General features: G+C 45.2%; 3 protein-coding genes across 6 annotated transcripts; 2 read left to right on the top strand and 1 right to left on the bottom strand.

Moving 5' to 3' along the window:
- Positions 1 to 133: 133 nt before the first annotated feature.
- Positions 134 to 7,454, top strand: map2k7 (mitogen-activated protein kinase kinase 7). 3 transcript variants are annotated; one of them, XM_084686078.1, is made up of 12 exons: positions 134 to 306; positions 1,804 to 1,851; positions 3,976 to 4,120; positions 4,274 to 4,340; positions 4,566 to 4,679; positions 5,390 to 5,509; positions 5,591 to 5,698; positions 5,952 to 6,131; positions 6,447 to 6,527; positions 6,801 to 6,943; positions 7,124 to 7,169; positions 7,254 to 7,454. In XM_084686078.1, exons 1-12 carry the CDS (start codon positions 183 to 185, stop codon positions 7,395 to 7,397), a joined length of 1,320 nt encoding a protein of 439 aa, XP_084542204.1. In that variant the 5' UTR covers positions 134 to 182; the 3' UTR covers positions 7,398 to 7,454. The 3 variants fall into 3 exon arrangements, with proteins under 3 accessions (XP_084542204.1, XP_084542205.1, XP_084542203.1); XM_084686079.1 differs by lacking the exon at positions 1,804 to 1,851 and having other exon boundaries at positions 7,254 to 7,453; XM_084686077.1 differs by lacking the exon at positions 134 to 306 and having other exon boundaries at positions 1,580 to 1,851.
- A 7,777-nt stretch (positions 7,455 to 15,231) lies between these two features.
- On the top strand, positions 15,232 to 17,370 carry LOC146237751 (lysozyme g-like). Its single transcript, XM_084685677.1, has 5 exons — positions 15,232 to 15,746; positions 16,100 to 16,171; positions 16,273 to 16,472; positions 16,848 to 16,992; positions 17,087 to 17,370. The coding sequence occupies exons 1-5, from the start codon at positions 15,743 to 15,745 to the stop codon at positions 17,218 to 17,220; spliced, it is 555 nt and encodes a 184-aa protein (XP_084541803.1). The 5' UTR covers positions 15,232 to 15,742; the 3' UTR covers positions 17,221 to 17,370.
- Positions 17,371 to 17,388: 18 nt separating this feature from the next.
- On the bottom strand, positions 17,389 to 20,923 carry LOC146237750 (uncharacterized). Of its 2 annotated transcripts, XM_084685675.1 has the most exons (6): positions 20,780 to 20,923; positions 19,568 to 19,907; positions 19,213 to 19,439; positions 18,760 to 18,894; positions 18,336 to 18,501; positions 17,389 to 17,866 (listed from the first exon to the last, which is right to left on the bottom strand). In XM_084685675.1, the coding sequence occupies exons 2-6, from the start codon at positions 19,830 to 19,832 to the stop codon at positions 17,694 to 17,696; spliced, it is 966 nt and encodes a 321-aa protein (XP_084541801.1). In that variant the 5' UTR covers positions 19,833 to 19,907; positions 20,780 to 20,923; the 3' UTR covers positions 17,389 to 17,693. The 2 variants fall into 2 exon arrangements, with proteins under 2 accessions (XP_084541801.1, XP_084541802.1); XM_084685676.1 differs by lacking the exon at positions 20,780 to 20,923 and having other exon boundaries at positions 19,568 to 20,001.

The following is a 20,923-nucleotide window of genomic DNA, read 5'->3' as shown; positions in this document are numbered from 1 at the left end:
AACTGTTCTGTCACATCCCTGTTAAAACCCTAATGACAGTTTTATAGGGACACGGACAGAACCTAAACAACCATAATCTTGCTGCGGCACTGCGATTTGGAAGTCGTCTGCCGCCCTAGTCGTTCACCAGAGAGGGAGTCTAGAGCTGGTTGATAACGCTCGATGGTGCTCAATTTTTCAAGATGTCGTCGCTGGAACAGAGGCTCTCCCGAATCGAGGAGAAACTAAAGCAAGAAAATAAAGAAGCTCGTAGAAGAATTGATCTCAATATCGACATGAGTCCACAACGTTCACGTCCGAGGCCAAGTGAGTGTCTATTGGGGAGTCCCTTAGATCTGGGTACGATTAGAATAAAGGGAAAGATCGAAAAGAGAGGCGGTGGGAGGGGAGAAGGGGTGATGTTGCTGTTAAGCTAACATGCTAGCATGCTAAATGGATAAACAAACACCACCTTTGGTCGTTCAGTCCTGCCCAGAGGTGACACATATTCATATCAATTCATATATAAATAATACGAATGGATTTCAAACAAAGTAGATAAATTAACATGGTATTGCGCGACTGTCAGCAGCTCAGCTACTGGACAAACCAATCCAGAACTGTGTTTTGGTCCTTTACAACCCGCCTTGCTAGCTGTCAAACTGCTAGCTAGCTAGCTAACCTCACTGGGCTAAACGTTAGCAGCTCGTAGTAATAGCAGGCCCCGTCCGTCAAAATCAGTCAAAATTGTTCGCACATTTCATTTCGATTGACAAAATAATTCGTCTTTCTGTATTGGTTGTACGTATTTCTATTAATTGTGTGTGTGTTTGTCAAATGGAATAGCTGTCCATTGTCTACTGTTTTAGGGTCACTTTCTAATCCCTTATTTATTTGGACCCGTGATTGTCAACCTATATCTAGCTAGCACTGCCAAGTTTCGTCCAGCTGTCTACCCTGTGGCTGGCTACATTTCACATTTTCCTGTAGCTCTAGATTGCACGTCAGTTTTGTCATGACATGTCATTTATTTCGCCACAAAATACTTATTATCTTCATTTCAAAGGTTTTGCAGTCCAGCTAGTTTCCTGCACCATTTTGAACTACTTTCAGTTGAGATGCCACTGGGGAAAGCAACCTGGGCAAACTATTCCCCTTTATCAACATTCAACGTTGTTACCTTCTGAACATTTCTCTACAAAATAATCTCTCGCTATGTGGAGTCTGTCATTAGACTGCAGCCATAATTATTTGAGTCAATATGGCATCTCTAAGAAATTCATACAAGTTTGATGAAGGAACTGCGTGAAATTCTTGTAATGCACGGCAGTGAACATGTGCCTAAACAGTATTCGCTACTACATGAACCATCCAGACCTCTGCAGACCTCTGTTTGTAGAAGGACATGTTGGTTCTGATGTTTCTACCAGTATTCAGTGCTCTGTGGTCGTTACTGATGAACTGTGTGTGCACTTCAGTAGATGAGACTAAATAGAACTATTTGTGTTTTTACCGTGTTTGGAATGTAAATAATGGTTTGGAGCTTTGAGGTCCACATCAGCGATGTTTCATCTCATCTCAATTCAAGTTGTCATTTGTTTTCTGGGGGTCCTTTTGAGAACCTTGGTCCATCCTCTCTTTGAGTGTGTAAGAGAGATGGTGTCAGTTTGTGTGTGTTTATGTATCGGGGGTCTGTGTGTGTAAAAAAACACATGCCTATGTTCCTGTTTGCGAGTCAACATGGTCTTGCGTGTGTGTGTGTGTCAGTAGCTGTGTACAGAGTAGTAATGTGTGCGTGTGTGTATTTTCTCTCCCCCCGTCTAGTCATCGTGATCCAGCTCAGTCCTGCTCCAGCCCCTTCCCAGCGTGCAGGTATCATTCGATCCATCGCTCTCCTTCTCTGCCACTGAAACCTTCAACAACACCTCCTCCCTCCTTCCCTTTTTCTGTCTCTCGCCCCTCATTCTCCCCCTGGTCACAGTGCCGTGTCACCGTCAGAGTGAACAGCCGGTGAACCGTCTCTGACTCACCTGTACGTTCACCGTTGATATGCGTCACTCGCATTGAGCAAGAGCCTTATACTCTCGAAAAGTCATACACCGAGCATAACGAGCACGTCATATAATTCATACAGTATAATCTGTAAATAAACGCCGTCCTTTTGCACAGGTATAGGACAGGTATAAGAACAGGTATAAGATCGATCCACCTCCAAGATGAGCTCATATTGAATCGACGGGATGAAATAGAACAATGACAGACAGCCTTATACCCGGTTACAAAAAAAGAAACATTTGGGCAGTTCCAACTGGGTCTTTAGCAGTGCCTCCTCACTCCTCTCACCTCCCCTCTAATCTCATCTCCCCTCCATCTTTCTCTTCCATCTTTCCCCTCCATCTTTCCCCTCCAGTGGCAGGGCAGTGAGTGTGAGTTTGTCGGGTTAGCGTGTGTGTATACGCCTGTGTGTGAGTGCGACAGTATTAACCCATTTTTCGCTGGATGCAGAGACACGGTGCATGTTGCTTATCTGCACGGCATGTTGTGTTCACCCCGCCCCCCCTTCCCCTGTTTTCCCACACAGTCTAATCCAGCATCCCAATTGGTCGATTTGCAGGAAGTGCTGTGTTCAACAGATGCTTCTCTCCTCTTTTACCTTTTCCCTCTCTCGCCAATGGAAGACCTGCACCACTCCAAAAAGAAAAATCTCTGTCCCTTTTCTCAGCTTCTGATTCGTGCAGCTCACTCTCACTCCCCCCCCCCCCTCCCCCCCCCCCCTGCGTTCTAGAATTCTAGATTGCCGTTTCTAGATCGTCCCTCTTCCTGGCTCTCGAGGGACATTTCCCTGTGTGTCTCTGATTGGTCAGTGGCCACTGACCAGTCACTGTGATTGGTTCCCAGTCAGGTTGCTTGTCTCTTGTCTGCCTGTTTTCGCTGTCTGTATCCAACTGTGTCAGACTGGTCCTTTGCCTGAGTTCACACTAACTCCCTCACTAACCCCATTCTCTTGCAGGTTTCACCAACAGGTCCCCACAGGTTAACCAGATGCTAGCAGTTCACTGCAAACCCAAACCTGTCCATTAACCTTTCACTCACAAGAATAGTTATAAAAAATAAGCTTCTACTAAGTGAATATAAATCATTTTTAATGTTTGTATTGAGTGCACATCACCGGGGAAAGAGAATCGAGTGAGTTCAGTAGGGTTCTGGAACCCTCTGTGAGGGGGGGGGGGGGGGGAGGGCTGAAGGGTGCAGTCAGAGTTCAAGATGTGGTTGTTGATGCGGTCCTGACTGACTGACTCTCCTGTCTGAATGCGGTCTGTGTGGCGGTTGCACGACTGTTTCGTCCTAACGCGCCTTCTAGCTTCTCTTCTGGCTGGTGGGTTTTCACGGCTCCTACCGCGTACCTTCTCCTCCCACCTGAGAAGTGTGTTGTTTTTGCCCGTAAAAAAAAATAACGCCCCCTCGTTGCATGTGTCCGATGGTGGAGTACGCTGAGTCGCGAAACAAGCGAGCCTGCACATGGGAGTGTGTTTTTACGTTGGCCTTGCTAATACGGAATGCCTTGTGTGGACCTTGGGTTGGGGTACCTTAAGTATTAGAAGGCTAGTCGTTTCTAACAGATCTGCTCTCTCCGCTAGGGTGGGAACTGAATAACATTTGGTACGGTGTGTCAAAGTCTGTCAAGGTCATCTTGAACACTCACTGCTTCAACTCACTCGCTTTGAGTCAAAACATTCAAGTCTAAACAGGCCAAACCTGCTCCGTTCTGTGCAGGAACACAGGCCCGCTGGAAAAGTGACAACCGGGGAATGATCGGGACCTAAGCTTATAGGTCGAAAAAAAAACAAAAAAACAAATGTTGTGAGTTTAGATTTAGAGTTGAACTTGAACCAACACCAAGACTAGCGGTAGCACATCCCCAGTGCTCGTCCTCCGTCTCTCCTCCCTCCTCCAGGCTTCCTAACCCCCCCCCCCCCTCCCTCCTTCCTCCCCCAGCTCTCCAGCTGCCGCTGGCCAATGACGGAGGCAGCCGCTCCTCGTCGTCAGAGAGCTCCCCCCAGCACCACTCCCACCCCAGCCGGCCGCGTCACATGCTCACGCTGCCCACGCCGCAGTACGGCCTGCAGAAGAGCCTGGAGAAGTACGACACACACACACACGTTTATACACACCGACACAGTACGTGCACACATGCGTACGAGCTAGAAACCTCCCGGTCGATCGCGTCCGACAACGCACGCAGCCCCGACTCCTGTCTGACCCCCCGAGTGTCTCTGCTTGACCTCCCTTTAAGTGCGGAGATCGACCAGAAGCTGCAGGAGATCATGAAGCAGACGGGCTACCTGAAGATCGACGGCCAGGTGAGACACCCCCCCCCCCCCCCCCCAGTACGGAAAGAAACTAAATCCCACTCGGGAGCAAGAGCACTGCAAGGGGGGGTCGTTGTTTATTTTTTTTTACAAGGGTTTCTCCACTTCAATGATTAAACAAGTCGTCGGACGTGTGTTTCACTGTGCGTTTGCTTGTTTGATGACGTCTCGTTTCCATGGTGAGTTGAACCCCTCTACCCCCACTGCCATCCCCAGAGACACCAGGCCGAGGTGACCGACCTGATCAGCGAGGGGGAGATCGGCAGCGGCACGTGCGGACAGGTCTTCAAAGTGCGCTTCAAGAAGACGGGCCACGTCATCGCCGTCAAAGTAAGGGACCCCCCCTCCCCTCCCCCCCCCCCCTCGGTGGTAGCGTCTTTCGGTTTCAGTATGTCTTTGCAATTTCTCTTTTGCTTTCTCTCTCGCTCAGGTGCTTATTTATTCTCTCGCTCCATTTCTCTCTCTCCCTCCATCCTGCCCTAATCCTTTTTCTTTCTCTCTCGTTCTCTCTCTCTCTCTCTCTCTCTCTCTCTCTCTCTGTCTCTCTCTGTCTGTCTCTCCCTCTGTCTCTTCCCTCCCTCCCCAGGCTTGCCTCCTCCATGTTTATCCAATGACGCTACACAGTAATTGCATAGTCCAACACCAACCTCCATTTAGCAGAGTGCATAATTGTAGCCATGTTAACTGGTTGATAATGGCACAGTCAGTCGGTATCACAGGGCCCACTAGCGAGTCTTATCCTCGGGAGGTTTTGTTTCACGCAGACATTTTTGTTTGATCTCATGCCTTTTTCAGTGACGTAGTTAGGAGAATTTCAATCAAGGGCTATACTGATGTCATTGTAGCGGTTTCGGAACGAACCGACCCCCCCCCCCCCCCCCCCCCTCCCCATAGATCATAGTGGTTCCTCTAGGCTCCATCTTTCAGTTGTACTTGATATCCATTATACAGTATTTCATCAATTATATGTCCATATAATCCATTCCTCATGTTCTGCCTGTACAGTGTTATATATTGATGCTTGTTGTGTGTGTCACCAGCAAATGAGGAGGACCGGAAACAAGGACGAGAACAAGAGGATCCTGATGGACCTGGATGTGGTGCTGAAGAGCCACGACTGCCCTTACATCATCCAGTGCTACGGCGCCATAGTTACGAATGTAGGTCTCACACACAAGCGTTATGTATCACGCGGACGTGTATCGTGCTGTGCTAAATGTCCCCTCTCCCCCGCCGTCCAGACGGACGTGTTCATCGCCATGGAGCTGATGGGGACGTGTGCTGAGAAGCTGAAGAAGAGGATCCAGGGGCCCATCCCAGAACACATCCTGGGGAAGATGACCGTGGCAGTGAGTGTCTCTCTCTCTCTCTCTCTCTCTCTCTCTCTCTCTCTCTCTCTCTGTCTCTCTCTGTCTCTCTCTGTCTCTCTCTCTCTCTCTCTCTCTCTCTCTCTCTCTCTCTCTCTCTCTCTCTCTCTCTCTCTCTCATACACACACACACACACACACTACCTCTCTCTCGCTCAGACACATGCCCACTCGCACCCTTTCACCTCACCTGCGTGTGTGTGTGACCTCCCCCCCCCCCTCCCCCCCCTCCCAGATCGTAAAGGCGCTGCTGTACCTGAAGGAGAAGCACGGGGTGATCCACCGGGACGTCAAGCCTTCCAACATCCTGCTGGACGCCAAGGGTCAGATCAAGCTGTGCGACTTCGGCATCAGCGGACGCCTCGTCGACTCCAAGGCCAAGACCCGCAGTGCCGGCTGTGCCGCCTACATGGCGGTGAGTGGACACGTCGCTCGCGCGCGCGCACGCGCTTTTCCCCCCACAGGCAGATATCTCTCACACGTACCCTCATCTCACGCACACACGTCGAACGCATTCGGCTGTGGGTGTGCTATACATGACCGCCACGCGGTCTGAGGAAAGCTGTTGGCTTTTTTGTGTTCCTCTTCTTTTTTCATGTATACACATTATCTACTCCTACGATATACTGTACTGTCCTGTACTATCAAGATGCACAATGACATGCTCACTGGTTCGTGTTTTTCAGTGCATGTTTTCAACCGAAGTGTGTGTGTGTGTGTGTGTTTCCAGCCTGAGAGAATAGACCCTCCAGACCCCAGCAAGCCTGACTATGACATCCGGGCTGATGTGTGGAGCCTGGGCATCTCTCTGGTACAGTCCGCCTGTGCCTCCCACCACCACAACCGCCCCACACCTCTAGCACACTGTACTAGAAAAACACATTTGCTACACAGGTGTATAAAAGCTGTGAAGTGTATGCTTTTGGGGGGGTTAGCAGATTCTGCCTTTGTACATACTTGGGTATATACGTAGGTATTTTGTCATCATTTGAATACTGTGTTGAGATGCCTGTCAGCGCCGCAACAACAAAGGGCTCTCGTCTCGGCCGTCTTTGTGAGTGTCATGTGCCCCCGCGTCCTGTAGGTGGAGCTGGCCACGGGACAGTTCCCCTATAAGAACTGCAAGACGGACTTTGAGGTTCTGACCAAAGTTCTGCAGGAGGATCCGCCTCTTCTCCCTCTCGGCATGGGCTTCTCCCTCGACTTCCAGTCCTTCGTCAAAGACTGGTAACACACACGCACACTTTACTTTCTTACCCCCCACGCCCCCCCACGCACACACACTTTTCCTTTATTCCTTTCCTACCACACAAACACGCACGCTGTAGATATACACGCGTGCCAACGTGTGTGTGCCGCTACAATGCGTTACCATCGACCGCATGTTTTTTTTTTTCCTCCCCTCAGCCTCACAAAGGATCACAGAAAACGGCCAAAATACCACAAGCTGCTCGTAAGTCGCTCCTCCTCTGCCTGCACGCATGCCTGTCTAGCTTCTGACAGAACAGAAGTGCGCTAACTCTCCCTCCCTCTCCAGGAGCACAGTTTCATCCGGCGCTACGAGGTGCTGGAGGTGGACGTGGCCGGCTGGTTCCAGGCGGTCATGGAGCGCACCGAGTCGCCGCGCAGCAGCCAGTGTTACAGCCACCAGCACCAGCTCCACTCTCTGTTCAGCAGGTAGCCCAGACGCAGCGACCCGGAGCCCACCAGAGGAGGAGGAGGAGGGGAGGGACGGAGGGGAGGAAGAGGGCTTAGAGCGGACAGACGGACGGACGGACGGAAGGATAGATGGAAGGGGAGGGGCAACGGGTCAATTGAACCGGGGGGGGGGGGCGGGGGGTGAGGGGTGGGGTGTATCAGGACAGGCAAACACACAGAGGAGTGGTTACGGAGGTCATCCAAGTTAGCTGTTAAAAAGCAAGGGACACTAGAGAACCTGCGACGTCATGGGCGATGTTGTGTATCCCCCCCCTCCCCCTCCCATGTGCAGCCCACGAGCCCTCACTTCCACACGGCCCCGCGGTGAAGCCGCAGTGCATAGCTAAACTGGCCCTTTCACGCTCTGTGTATAGCTCACTAACTAACCCTGTCTCACACGTTGTGTACGTACAGTGTTCAGCTCCAGCATAGGTTCTGGTCACAGGACCTGTCAACAGAGTAGTCGACACACACTGGAGCAAACTGTCATGTCCGGTAGCATTAGCGCCGTTAGCTAGGGGAGCTAGCATCCGTTTCACACACGCATGGTTGGCTAGGTTCCTAAAGAACACGTCCAGTGCAATAATCAGCCGGGTATAATGTCACTCACTCTGTGTGTGTGTGTGTGTGTGTTTGTTTGTGTGTACACACCAGATTAGGGTCACTACATTATGGATATCTATAGCTGTTCCGCACAGCAGTTCTAACCCACAAATTACTTTGAAATTACTAAACAAAATTACTAACCTAAAAACCACACACACAGTAGACGAAGCAAACATTAACCAAAATGCTTAGTTAATTTTCTAATGAACGTAAAAACAGAGAAAAATGCTACAAAAAAATTAGATGTATTTTACCTTGGCTCTGTAGAAAGGTTTAGGTAATTTTCTTATAGAGGTGGACTTAAGAGCTGTCTTAAGAGATGGAGGGATAGAACGGAGGAGTGGAATAAAGAAAAAATGGTTTAGCCATTAGCCAAGAGGGAAACAACCCAGAGAGAGGTGGAGGTGGAGGAGGGATACATCCTGTCATCTGGAGAGACACAGGGGAGGGAGACAGGAGCATATTCAAGGCAAAGAGTAGAAAGTAGAATTCCGGGTTTCATTCCTTCCTGCCTGGCTTCCCTTCCTTCTTTCTCTCTAGCTCTCTTCTTAGGCTCGGAGATCTGGTTAAACCAAAAGGCTGTAGTGTTGTATGTGGAGGGAGTTGGACTAGGCCCTCCAGCCACGGTTGCACTGCCCCCCCCCCCCCCCTTCTGCAGGGCCAGAACTGAAGCCTGCTAGCTCGACCCCCCCCCCACACACACACACACACACACACACTTACCAAACCAAATTACCGCTAGGAAGTGAGAGAGGCAGACAAAACATCCGGAACTCAGAGAAGACGAGGGGACCTGGAACGTTGACTGAAGGTGGTAGAGGAAGAGAGAAGCACAGGGAAAAGAGTGGAATAGTGGAATGTGTACAATACGGAGTGAAATGGCGGGAGGGAGAGTGAGGAGGAGGAAGAAGGAAAAGAAAGTGAGACGAGGATAACAGAAGGGTTTGGGGGCAGTTTAGAGCTAGTGGACATGAGTGGACATTAAGGGCGAAAACGTTTGATAAAGAAGGCAGTGGAGCAGCTTGTTTGTATGGGTCGGATGCTAAAGCTAGCAGGACATTGTAAAAGCTTTTATGGTGTTACACACCAAAGTACCAACTGTCATTTTTAGCGAGTGACTTAGGATTTGTTTTAATGGTGTTTGCTGTTCTATACTATCTCCAGAGATGTTATATTATTATTTATTTATTTACATTGCTACCGCTGCTACGTTTTGCTTTAGACACACGCTGCTGTCGACTTGTTTTTTCCCCAAAGGACAAAATCTATTTTATTTTTTAAACCAAATACATCAGATAATGCAAAGTCTAAACACGTTACCAAATACAAAGAAGAAAGTCTGACAATGGCTAAAGAAAGGGAGAGGATGAAGTAGGAAAAGAAAGATTGAGTATTGGAGGTTTGTGTGTGTGTGTGTGTGTGGGGGTCACAGAACTGACTTACACAAATGAAATGCACCTCACCTCAGTTTACCTTAACACGATGATAAGTAGTTTTGTTTGTGTCGTTATTAACATCACAATATTCCACTGCCACAGCACTGCTGAGTACAGTTAATATTTTGGGGTGTGCATGCCTGTCCTGAACTATGACCTTTGAACCTGGGGGGGTTACTCTGGGGTCCCTCCTTGTTAAAATGACTCCATCCTGTCCGTCCATCTGTCCTCCTGCAAGCTGGACGACCTTGACATTACACACCAAAGGTGTCATTGGCGAAACAAATACAAAATACTTATTAATGTTATTGCTTTTAGAATTGACAACTATGACTGAAATCTCTGTAGTTAGCAGCGGTGGGGGGTTGGGGGGCCACTCGGGTAGCCGTGCCTATATGTGTGTGTGTGTGAGTGTGTGTAGGCGACAAGAAGGAGACTGGCGCGTGCACACTCGGATAATAATTCAGACGCACACTGAGCAAGCAGGTGGTGCTAGTTACAATAAGACTCTACTACAGAACAATCAGGTCTGTAGAACAATTACAATATTTAAGCACCACAATCCAGTCATTGATGACAGTATTGCTCCACTTATTAGTGAAAACGTTTTTTTGCAAGACCGACGTGCTATTTGAGACGTAACACTCTAAATTGCTAAATCGTTTCTTATTCCCTGGTGCTCATTAGGACAAAATGACTTCCCTATCAGTCTTGTTTGTCCAGTGCAAACCACTGTATTTGTGCTTGAGCCAGTCTCCCACTGTCTAGCGTTTCTTATTAATTTTGCTGACCTGCATTTACAAACACACCCATATTGGTGTCCATTGGTGTGTATGCGTGCATTTACGTTTGGAAACACAGTACCACTCTTCCCTCTAAGGGTTAGTCAAGTGTGCTTTGTACTAAACAGAATGACTTGAGTGTGTGTGTAGGTAAAAAAAACAAAAACGAGTGTGTTAGAAAGACGAGCGTTTTAATTCTAATCCTGACTTGCCCTCAAGGACTAGTTGCAGTCTAGACACACACAGGCACACACACACCAAATGTATAGACTTACTGGACACAGTGTTGCTGGCTGCTACTGGTGTGTGTCAATGGTCAAACCAGCTCTGCAACCACATCTTGCGTGCGCTGCACTGTTCCTTGGGCGCAATGGGAGGACGCGTCATAGCCCCATCTGTAAGTAAACCAAAAATCATCTTCACTATGCAGTCATTCAAATTGAGTCAGCTTGCTTTATGGAAAGCCCTCCATGTACATACATGTAAGGTGAAACTGGAGCTAGGGGATGATATATAAAATTGTTCTTTTCTCTCTCCCGAGTAACTTTTGAGAAGGCCTTCAGAGAGCTAACATGTAGAGAGAAAGACAGCGAGCAAGAGATGTGTTTTGAATGAGCTGATGAATATTTAAGGATTGTATTGGGGTTTGGGAGGGTGGGGGGCGGGGCGGGGCGGGGTTGTAGACTGGGTGGTTAGACAGGGTTTGTAGTGGGTTGTATCCAATGCTGTAAGTATATCAATTGCATGTTATTGTCACCGCTGTAACTGCCATTGATTTTAGATTATGGTTGGGAGGGAGGGAGGGCACACACAAAACTCTATCTTTATTTATAATTTTTACATATTATATTATATATTCTGTAACTTTTTTTTTGTTCAAATGTTGAATTGTGTAACTAGGAAAAGACACACTTTTGCCTTTTTCTCTTCTCTAGACTTGCTATTTGCAATTTACATTTTTTATTTTTGTCGTCGCTAGTTCTTGAGGAGAATGAGTGGTAGTTTGTGTTCTTGTGATCTTTGTCCTTGTTCCTCACTTTACTGTGTGTCTTTCATTTAGATGTGCGTGTGTGTGAGAAAGTGGTGAGTCTGGAGATAGGGAGAGGTGTATTGCAGTGTTTTATCTACCAAAAGTCTTTGTTGATGGTGATTATTACTTTATTTGTGTCCATTGTTTTATTATGGTTACCATTTTTATTTGTGTTCTGTTCAGGGCAAAGATTACACCAAATTGAACAAAGAAATTTCTGGATGTTCCAAGAGAGTGCTGAGTCAGACAGTTAGAGAACAATTTTTTTCCCCTATCTCTAAAGGAACATCTGGTCAAAGGTGTGTCTTTTTCTATGTGGGCGGGGCGTCACTTTCTTGGCTCCGCCCTCAAGTCTTTACGCCCAACGTTGCTGTAATCCTCAGTCCTCCAATATGTTGAACTGAATTAGTTTATTTCTGTTTTTTCTTTTGTATTTTGTTCTCTTATTTTACTGAGGACATAGTTTTTTGACATTATTATTTCACATTAATATTTTATACATGTTTACCTATCCCTGCCCAAAAGCCCCACTGTTTCATGGTTCTCTAACGCTGTACTACAAGTCAGTTCTCTATATAAAGTAGTTCTTTGCAAAGCTCTTTCTAGGATGTTAATGGGAAGTGTGTAGTGTGATCCCAGTTTGTCCTAATTCAGATAGTTATAATTCTCTTTAAACTGCAAAAGAATAAGTTGTTTTGAATCTTTTGGCAAGCTAGCTTCACATGCTAACTTGTTCCTGCTTTCTGGATCACTGTCCCTGGAGAACTTGTAATGCTAAGACGGTCATGACTGGTATGGCTTTTGAGTGGAGGGTGGGGGGAGAGAGGGGAAGGGGGTGGGAGAGGGGAGGGGGTGTTCTTGTCCAGTCACGGACCTCCGTTATCAATCATAGGCCTGTGACTCGGCAAATAAGAAAACCGATTCACCAATTTTTTATTTTTTTTTATGTGGGTCTCTGATATTTATTTATTGACGGTTTGTGTTTGTTTTTAAAGCCAAACAAGACACATGGTAGAGAGACAGTCTATCAGTGGCGTTTTTACCGTTGACACAAGTAGCCAAATATCCATCCACAATCAACTGAAACCAAGGTGGTTTAGGCTTAAGCAGACCAATGATAATCTGTTCATACCTGGATTGACTGACTTGTAGGGGGGTCTTTTCTCTTTGATGTTTGCATACTGAGGTCCGTTATTCTGTTTCCAGTTTGACATCCTATTCTTCAGGCCAACTGGCGGTTATGGTTTAAATCTGAACACATTAAAGCATGGTGTATTTTGAATATATAAGCGCTATACTAGTCGCTTCTGTTGTTTGAGACTTTGAGTCATTTTGATACACAAGTAAGAAATGCCAGCTACAATCTTTACAAATAAGAACAATTCTTGTAGAGATTTGACTGAAATAATCTACTTTATCTGCACTCTAGCGAGGTGTTTTGAAAAAAAAGAAATCTTAGAAAACAATTGCTTATTTTCCCTTGGGTTTTCAAAAAATGCAGTTCTTGTTAATTGCATGGCCTGCTAGATGGCAAGGAAGACATTATGTTTCCCCCCAGTTACTGTAACTGCAACTTCAGTGTATGTTTGACACAATAGGTATGTTCTGACAGCTGACATAAATCTGCACCACTTTACTGGCTCAACTAGCTTCTTTATTTCATTTTATTTTGTTGCATTTTGAAGTTTTCCCATGTCCCATTTCAAACTGAATAAATGCCATTATATTGTGAATACCTCAGGATTTTTTTTGAGAAAAATAAATAAAACACTTAAAAATCAAAAATAAATAAACATCCAAAAAGTTCTTAACGTGTGATTTGTTTTTTATTCATTTCTGTTCACCGTAGTCTTATCATTCAGGAAAACAAAGTATTTTTAAGTGATGCTTGTATTTTTTAAAGACCAGGCTTTAATATCGACACTCACCTAAGTGAGTTGTCAGGTCTCTGTATTTGAAAATGTTTTTACATTGTGGGGTTGGGAAACATCGAATTATAGTATAGCCTATCTTTCCAATGATGTTTGAGTGTGCTGGGCCATTTGATTGATAATGACAGCCTAGACTTCACCTGGTTGTTTTTGTGATTATTTTTGTTTAACCTATTGTCGACCACAGAAATAATCAAGCGGGGCTGGTTCATGCAGGAGACGCGAGACACTAGCTCGTCACTATAGCAACTAGTCATACCACGCAGTCGAGGCACTCCTTCTTAGCAGGCGGGCTATGTAAACAGGATATCGCTGCACTCTGCATTGCCTAGTGCGACACAGGATGCTCTCTGTTTAATCTGCTGCAGTGGCGGGTCTAGACTAAATTTACTGGGGGGGGGGGGGGGGGGCAGTGTTTAATCAGAGGGTCACATTAAAAAAGGGAAACAAAGGATATTTAAACATTAAATACTTTAATTTGGCTTTACATTAAAATCATACAAAATGCTCTGGCTTTCCCTCTTCCAGCTCCTCAACTCTCTCAATACCTTGATATGTTTCTCTAAAAAAGAATTTTTACTGGGGCAAAAAAGGCTGCTATGTCCCTCGGTTCATGATGACTACTATAAGAAAAAAATGTTTTTCTTCAGTCAGCTCAGGGGGCCACAGGAGGGGCCAGGGACATGTTTACAGGGGCACTGGCCCCTGTAGGCCCCCTGGCTGTAGGCCCCCTTGTAGAAACGCACCTGCTCTGCTGCCTCCGCCTCCCCGGCCTCCACCCTTGGTTCTGTGTTTCCTTTCGTAGGGGATGCGTCGCTGCTCGGAGGCCGAGACGGTGTCTCCGTTGGGTGCGGTAGGGAGCCGCTGCGAGCAGAACCATTATGCCAAATTCAAGTACTGTATTACTAACTACTTACTAACCGAGAGTGAGGTCATGCCGGGGAATATCAAACTGAGGCTGGAACGTATCGTGATACGGCAAAGCCGAGGTTTGATATTTCCCGGCATGACCGAACGGTCGAGGTTAGTAAGTAGTTTATTATATGGCATTTTTAGCTTCTTTTCATTTTGTAAACGAAAATAAATGGTACCTCTAGGCTAATTGTAGCTAGCTCTCAAGTCTTCTCACGCTGTGTTTCATGTGTTGCCTAGCAACTCATTAATTTTGATAGAAAGCGGACAACATGGTTCTGCTAAAATGGCTTTAATTTCAACACAAAATAACGACACAAGTGATTAAAAGAGTCTAGTCTTCATCCTCACTTTCGATGACAAATCTTTTCAGCATCATCCGGATAGTAAAACTCAGCAGCTGACTTGTCGCTCATTTTGAAGATGACGTCAGAGGGCAATACGGAACCGCTGAGGAGGGCAATACGCAGCTGGCATGACTACCCATTAGCCAATCAGAACGCTCGTACCGTCGTTGCCATATATTATATGCTTCAAAATGAGCGATATCGACGAGTCAGCTGCTGAGGGTTACTATCTCTAGATGATGCTGAAAAGATTTGTCATCGAAAGTGAGGATGAAGACTAGACTCTTTGAATCACTTTTGTTGTTGTTTTGTGTTGAAATTGTACCGTGTGAAATAAAGTTTCAGTAAATACTACTACTGAGTCTGAACCATGATGCTGTTGTAGCCGAGGGTTTCTTATATAGTCTAAACTTGGATTTGGCAGTAAAATAAGGACACAGGCTTCCAACACAGCACCGCACGTCTCAGTATATTTTACTCACACTGCCAGACCATCAGAATAACCCCCTTTGTAACAATAAAGCTCACAATAAAATACCTTAAAGAATGGGAACAAAAAATCAAGCCCCAAGTAATTTGGGGAGGCTGTGAAGTTTTTCAAATCATGATGCTTAGAGGATTTGTGTCGAGATGGAGGTGAGATAAAGACGGCGGTGGCCATGGACCAAATCCGCATCATTTAAGTAGTTAAGTAGGCGAAATAACTTGCATGAACCAAAACACCGGGCATTGAAAGAAATTACAAATCTTGAGCAAAAACGAAAGTAAAAGAACCTATGAGTTGGCCCAAACAATGATGAATGATCCTTGTGACCATACAGTCATTATGGACCATATCTAATCGTGTCAGGACGTACCAAATATCTCCGTGGTCACTGTCTTGTTTATCCAAGCCTAATTTAACTTGAATTTGTTACTGTAAGTCGCGTCTGCCAAATGACTAAATGTAATACCCCATTTGAGAATCACTGGGATAGGAATAAGTCCAGGCTTGCCCACCCAATCAGAAGTTAGAAACGGTACTGGTGTTTTGTGTGCTGTTTTCCATTTCCATCGGCTGAACATTTTTTTTGTGAACAAAACGAAATCAAGATGACACAATTAAAATTAGATGCCCGTTTCATGGAAACTGTAGAGACGATTTATTGACGGTCTATTGGGAGTGTCCTGTGGAATCGGGGTTAAATGTGAAAAGGAACAAGAATCACCAATCCGGATCTATCAGTCAAGTTCTCCAGCCAGGGCGGGTCTCAATAACTTAAGCCAACAAGAGCCAACATCAACATGAGTAAGTCTCTGATTTGATGAAATTGTCAGAATGTTTATTTTATGTTAACTAGCCTATATTAACTCTTAAGTTATTATCAGGCTTTCAGTAGGCTAGGCTATAGGCCTACTGCATAACGGGCGACGTTTCATTATTATTATTAGACTATTATTATGCGTGTATGCATGCTACATGTAGGCCTAGGTTTTATATCTACACGCACTTTCACTTTCACTTAAAAAAAGGTAAAATCTACGCCCCCAACTTTTTATTAAGAAAATTAAGCTAGGCTATATAACGCCCGCATGCTAAAAGTTCTTTAAAAAGCTGTCCCATCCCTAACTCTAATTTGTTATTTTGATGCCTGAATTTAGGTTTCGGAAATGTTCGCAACATCGATACTACCGGTGCCTACGAGACCGCACATGCTGATGGTAAAACAGCTGGTATGTTCAAGGACACTTGGCCCACATGGATCTATACTTACACTTATACATTTCATATAACCTTAAAGTTTTCATAGATCATTTGGTTTTGTTTGTAACAGGGACGGGCGGATCCCGTAGTATGGCAGAGGATGACTTGCCTTATGTGAACAAGTACAAGGACGACATTAAGACTGTGGGGAGAGAGACTGGAATGGACCCAGCAGTCATCGCTGGCATCATCTCACGAGAGTCCAGGGGGGGAAGAGGTCTGGATAGCGATGGCTGGGGGGACCATGGCAACGCCTTTGGGCTTATGCAGGTACAATGTCTGAACATGTGCAACATAGTTTTAATGCGTGTGGGACATATTACATTTCTTGTTTGTGCAAACTTACTGCTATTGCACTTCTGGTTAGACCTAAACTAAATTTCGTTGCCTTGTACCTGTAATTTTGTAATGACAATAAAGTTGAATCTAATCTAATCTAAAATTTACTTGGCAAGTAAAAGGGTTTGTGATTCAGATTTTTATCAAATTCTGTAGGCTCTGGATGTTGAGGGTGAAAATCTCTCTGTCCATAAACTACTGAAAAAGTAAAATGGTTCATTAGAGCTCTGAAAGGAAATGTATGTTATAAACTAACATATACACCCATAATAGCCTATATTCAGGAATGCATAACATTGTGTGCAGATTGACAAGAGGTGGCACAAGCCAATCACAGCCTTCGGTCCGTTCAGTGAGCAGCATATCCATCAAGCCACTGATATTTTGATTGACTGCTATGGTGAAATCGGGAGAAAATTTCCCACCTGGAACAAGGACCAATGTCTGAAAGGTAAGTACTTAGGTTAATGATTTGCATAAATCATTATTCAAGACGACTAAAATCAAATATATTTATAACTTTGTAACTGTCTTTTTGTGTGCAGGGGCTTTGGCAGCCTACAACATGGGAGCGAGCAATGTGCACTCCTATGAATCAGTGGATGATAAAACCACTGGTAAAGACTACTCCAATGATGTTGTCGCCAGGGCTCAGTTCTTCAAGGACAATGGTTACTGAATGTCTTTCATAAACAAACATAAAGCCTTCTGCCAATAAGTTGCTTCTGACCCTGTCCAAATAATTTGAATAGTTCTGTCTAGCAACTTTTTGTAGTGGATTATTTCAAAGAAATCAAGTCCCAGATTACAATCTGTGTATTTAAATATATATCAATAAATTGAGCAAATATATTTTCAGGCTCATTTGTTCTCCATAGGTGTTCATGCCCTGATGTTTTTAAGCCTAAATGCCAGTATGTACCCCCTAGTGGGGAAAACTGAACTGGAATCAGAAATGTTAAGTGTATTTACATGTTTGCCTCAACGTGGAAAAACACAAATCAGCTGTTAATAACTTGGGGGGAAATCTAACATTAAGCCCCTGCTGGAGGTAAAAACTGGATTTGGATCAGTCTCAAATCCCTGAGAGTCTTGTTTCCAGTATCCTGCCAGTGTTAACAGCTGAACTGGGACCAGCTGTTTTCAGGGTCTCTATCTGCAGTGGTGCTCCTGGTGCTGCAGCAGGTCTGCCTTGCGCTGGCAGCTGTAGAGGCAGCGAGGGCAGTGATAGGGCCGGCTGCCATTGTGCTTCCTGCTGTGGGTGATGAGGTTGGAGCTCTGGCTGAAGGCTTTCCCACACACAGGGCACACGTGAGGCTTCTCACCTGCAGAACATGAAGCAGGAGGGTGTTTAGGAGTCGTGTACTGAGGGTGAGTTGTTCACCGTCTCAGGTATACACAGGCCTATAGGGAAGCCGTACGTACAGACAACACAATACATAAACATCCATACATAAACGTAATCATACATACATACACACACACACACACACACACACACACACACATACATACATGTTTCCTGGTTTATGGGAAAATTAATACCTTGTCTAAAAAAGGAATTTCAAGACATCTAATACTTAACAAACGTGAGATGACAGAGGAGATGAGGGTTTGAGTCCATGCGCATACCCGTGTGTATGAAGGTGTGTGTGTTCTAACCAGTGTGTATGAAGGTGTGTGTGTGTGTTCTAACCAGTGTGTATGAAGGTGTGTGTGTTCTAACCAGTGTGTATGAAGGTGTGCGTGTGTGTGTTCTAACCCGTGTGTATGAAGGTGTGTGTGTGTTCTAACCTGTGTGTATGAAGGTGTGTTTCTTCATGTCGGACTTCTGGTGGAAGCGCTTGCCACAGTACTGGCAGGGGTAGGGCCTGGTGTCTGTGTGGATGAGCAGGTGGGTGGAGAGGGTGGAGGAGCGCTTGAATGTCTTCCCACACTCTTTGCAGCCAAACGTCCGTTCCTGTCACACATACATCACAGGCTAACTACAGACGATTCTAAATGACATTACATGATTACAAATTCCCTCTGCATCGGATCACTGTGTTGGAATCTCAAATCAAGCTCTTATGAATCGTCGACACTGATTTGTGGTTGAAAAAATGTAACTAGACAGCACAGCACAGCAAGGTATGTGTATTAGTATTTTACTATAAATGTCGTTGATTCAGCTGTCAGGCCTTTAGAGTCAGGATGTGTGTTGGTAACGGTTGTCTACCTTGTGTTGCAACCTTGGTTTGGTTCTGTGAGCGTACTGCTGCCTGGTAGACCTGGGACCGTCTGATGACAGACGGGCTCTGCTGCTGTGCAGCTTCTGGATGTGAGACTCCAGACAAGACACAGAGGAAAACACCTGAAGAAGAAATAGGACGAAAACACAAAGAAGGAGAGAAAGCATGCACTTTTTAAGTGTCAGAACGCCACTTTAGATATTTCAAGTTTAATCTAAGGCATACATTGTGCAGGTGTTGACCTAGTTTGATTTAATGTTTGCATTTATTATTGACTTAACCCCAAAGAAAGAACACTTTTTTTTTTAATCAACCTGTGAACAATGATTTCTTATCAACCTGTGAACAATGTGCTTGTATTTTACCACTCAACATCAACCCCCTGGTAACCAGTGTGCAACGAGACGACAGAATGCTGTAACGTCTGATGTTGTGCCAACCTTGCCACACAGCGGGCAGTCCTCCACACAGCTCCTCTGGCGACAGCCCCGCAGGAGGAGGGGCCCCAGCAGCCCCCCCAGAGCTGCCGGCTCAGACGTTTCCTCAGGATTTCCTGAGCTGAGGTTACGCCAAACTGCTTGGGAGGAGGGGAACTCCATCCTCTGGGCGGGACTCGCTGGGTTCAATTGGGCAGGGGGACATTGAAGGGTGGCTTCATCAGCCTGAACTGCAGGATAGATAAACAAAAACAAACAGGAAATGAGGTAGAAATCGCATTGTGAGGCGTCCAGGCAGACGCATTTTTCAAATGCAGTGCAAAGTACATGCGCCGACTGTTAATGGCTAACTGCTCACCACATGATGGGGTTCTCACAGGCTGTGGTGGGCTGAGTGAGTCAGGGTGCTGGGCCAGAAGAGGAGGAGGAGGTGCAGGGGGATGTGGGAGGGGTGAGTACGGTCTGTTGAACTTTGACGTGGACAGCCCCAGGGCTGTGTCCCTCTGCCCCTTCTCGGTGTCCGGGGGGGACATCGTCACCAGAGGAAGGCCCCGGTAGGGGCTGCCCGTGATGAGGCGGTGAGGGGGATAACATCCCCTCTTGACCAGGAAGGAGCGAGGCATACCAGCCGGGTTAAGAGATGTTGGGGGAGGAGAAGGTGTGGACTCCAAGTTGACTGGATCAGGACGTTAAATACACTGTAATGTAGAATATATTCATTCAAACTACATCCGATTCATCACTAATACAGACTTTATGACGCATGTTTTCATGTTATGGATCTGAAGTCACAATTCTGGTAGGCCAGAAGGGGGCAACAGTGTTATGGGAATATGATGAAATTGGTACTAGATTGGTACTAGATTGTATTAATTAACAACTATACCCTTAACAACTATCTAAATTGAAATCAAGAACAAAACAAAACTTACTTTGCCAAAACAAATGTATATTTTTACACAATGACTACTCTGAACAGGTGGCACTGGTCCCAGTACAGTTTCATTGCTAGGTTATAAAATGATGAGATGGCAAGATACACAATGACAGTCACTATTTAAGTAATACGTCTATTTAAGTACAAGGACATTTCAAAAAGCTATAGAAAAACCCTAGCATTTTTAAATCACATGCAACAAATGTGAATTGCATTCAGATAAAATACATTTAGTCAAACCACCTTGTAAGTGACTATAGAACTGCACAAAGGACGTAATCCCCAGTGAACAAACAACAATATTCCTTCCACAAATAATAATCCGTAATGAATGTATTTGTTTACTTGTTTATTACTTTAATAGTAAAATAATGTCATGATTTGTAAAAATTATATGTTTATTTGTTTTTATCATTAATCTTCCTCATATGTTTCTCGGAATTATATAATACTGTATATACATATATTTTTTTAAATATATTTCAGTTCAGTGAGGTTTGGAAGATGCACAAAATGATTGCACTTAAGTGGAAATACACTGAGTAATCTGCTAGTGTGTGCAATTTAGTCAAACAAATGCAAAGCAAAGATTACAATTTTTAAGGCTGTATGAGAAACTTTGTGCATACTTACCAGACCAAATATCCACCCTGTACATCCAGATTACAAATCACAGACAGATTATTTATTTCGGTTCATAAAAAAAAAAGTAAGACAACTAATTTATAATGTCCAACCCAAACATTATCGCAGCTGAAATGCTCTACAATCAACAAA

Source organism: Hypomesus nipponensis, chromosome 21 (assembly GCF_054491055.1).
Source record: "Hypomesus nipponensis isolate SF chromosome 21, ASM5449105v1, whole genome shotgun sequence".
In the NCBI taxonomy this organism is placed as follows: domain Eukaryota; kingdom Metazoa; phylum Chordata; class Actinopteri; order Osmeriformes; family Osmeridae; genus Hypomesus; species Hypomesus nipponensis.
Note: the sequence above shows the minus strand (reverse complement) of the source record. Positions and strands in the feature narration are given on the sequence as shown.

Excerpts from the sequence above, each read along its gene's own strand:
- map2k7 (XM_084686077.1), top strand. The coding sequence starts at position 1,659 with ATGTATCGGGGGTCTGTGTGTGTAAAAAAACACATGCCTATGTTCCTG. Across the intron at positions 5,699-5,951 it reads TGGGGAAGATGACCGTGGCA|ATCGTAAAGGCGCTGCTGTA; the intron begins GTGAGTGTCTCT and ends CCCCCCTCCCAG. Across the intron at positions 7,170-7,253 it reads CAAAATACCACAAGCTGCTC|GAGCACAGTTTCATCCGGCG; the intron begins GTAAGTCGCTCC and ends CTCCCTCTCCAG.
- LOC146237751 (XM_084685677.1), top strand. Across the intron at positions 16,172-16,272 it reads TGCTGATGGTAAAACAGCTG|GGACGGGCGGATCCCGTAGT; the intron begins GTATGTTCAAGG and ends TGTTTGTAACAG. Across the intron at positions 16,993-17,086 it reads CAAGGACCAATGTCTGAAAG|GGGCTTTGGCAGCCTACAAC; the intron begins GTAAGTACTTAG and ends TTTTGTGTGCAG.
- LOC146237750 (XM_084685675.1), bottom strand. The coding sequence starts at position 19,832 with ATGCCTCGCTCCTTCCTGGTCAAGAGGGGATGTTATCCCCCTCACCGC. Across the intron at positions 18,502-18,759 it reads AACCAAGGTTGCAACACAAG|GAACGGACGTTTGGCTGCAA; the intron begins GTAGACAACCGT and ends TATGTGTGACAG. Across the intron at positions 17,867-18,335 it reads ACACACCTTCATACACACAG|GTGAGAAGCCTCACGTGTGC; the intron begins GTTAGAACACAC and ends CATGTTCTGCAG.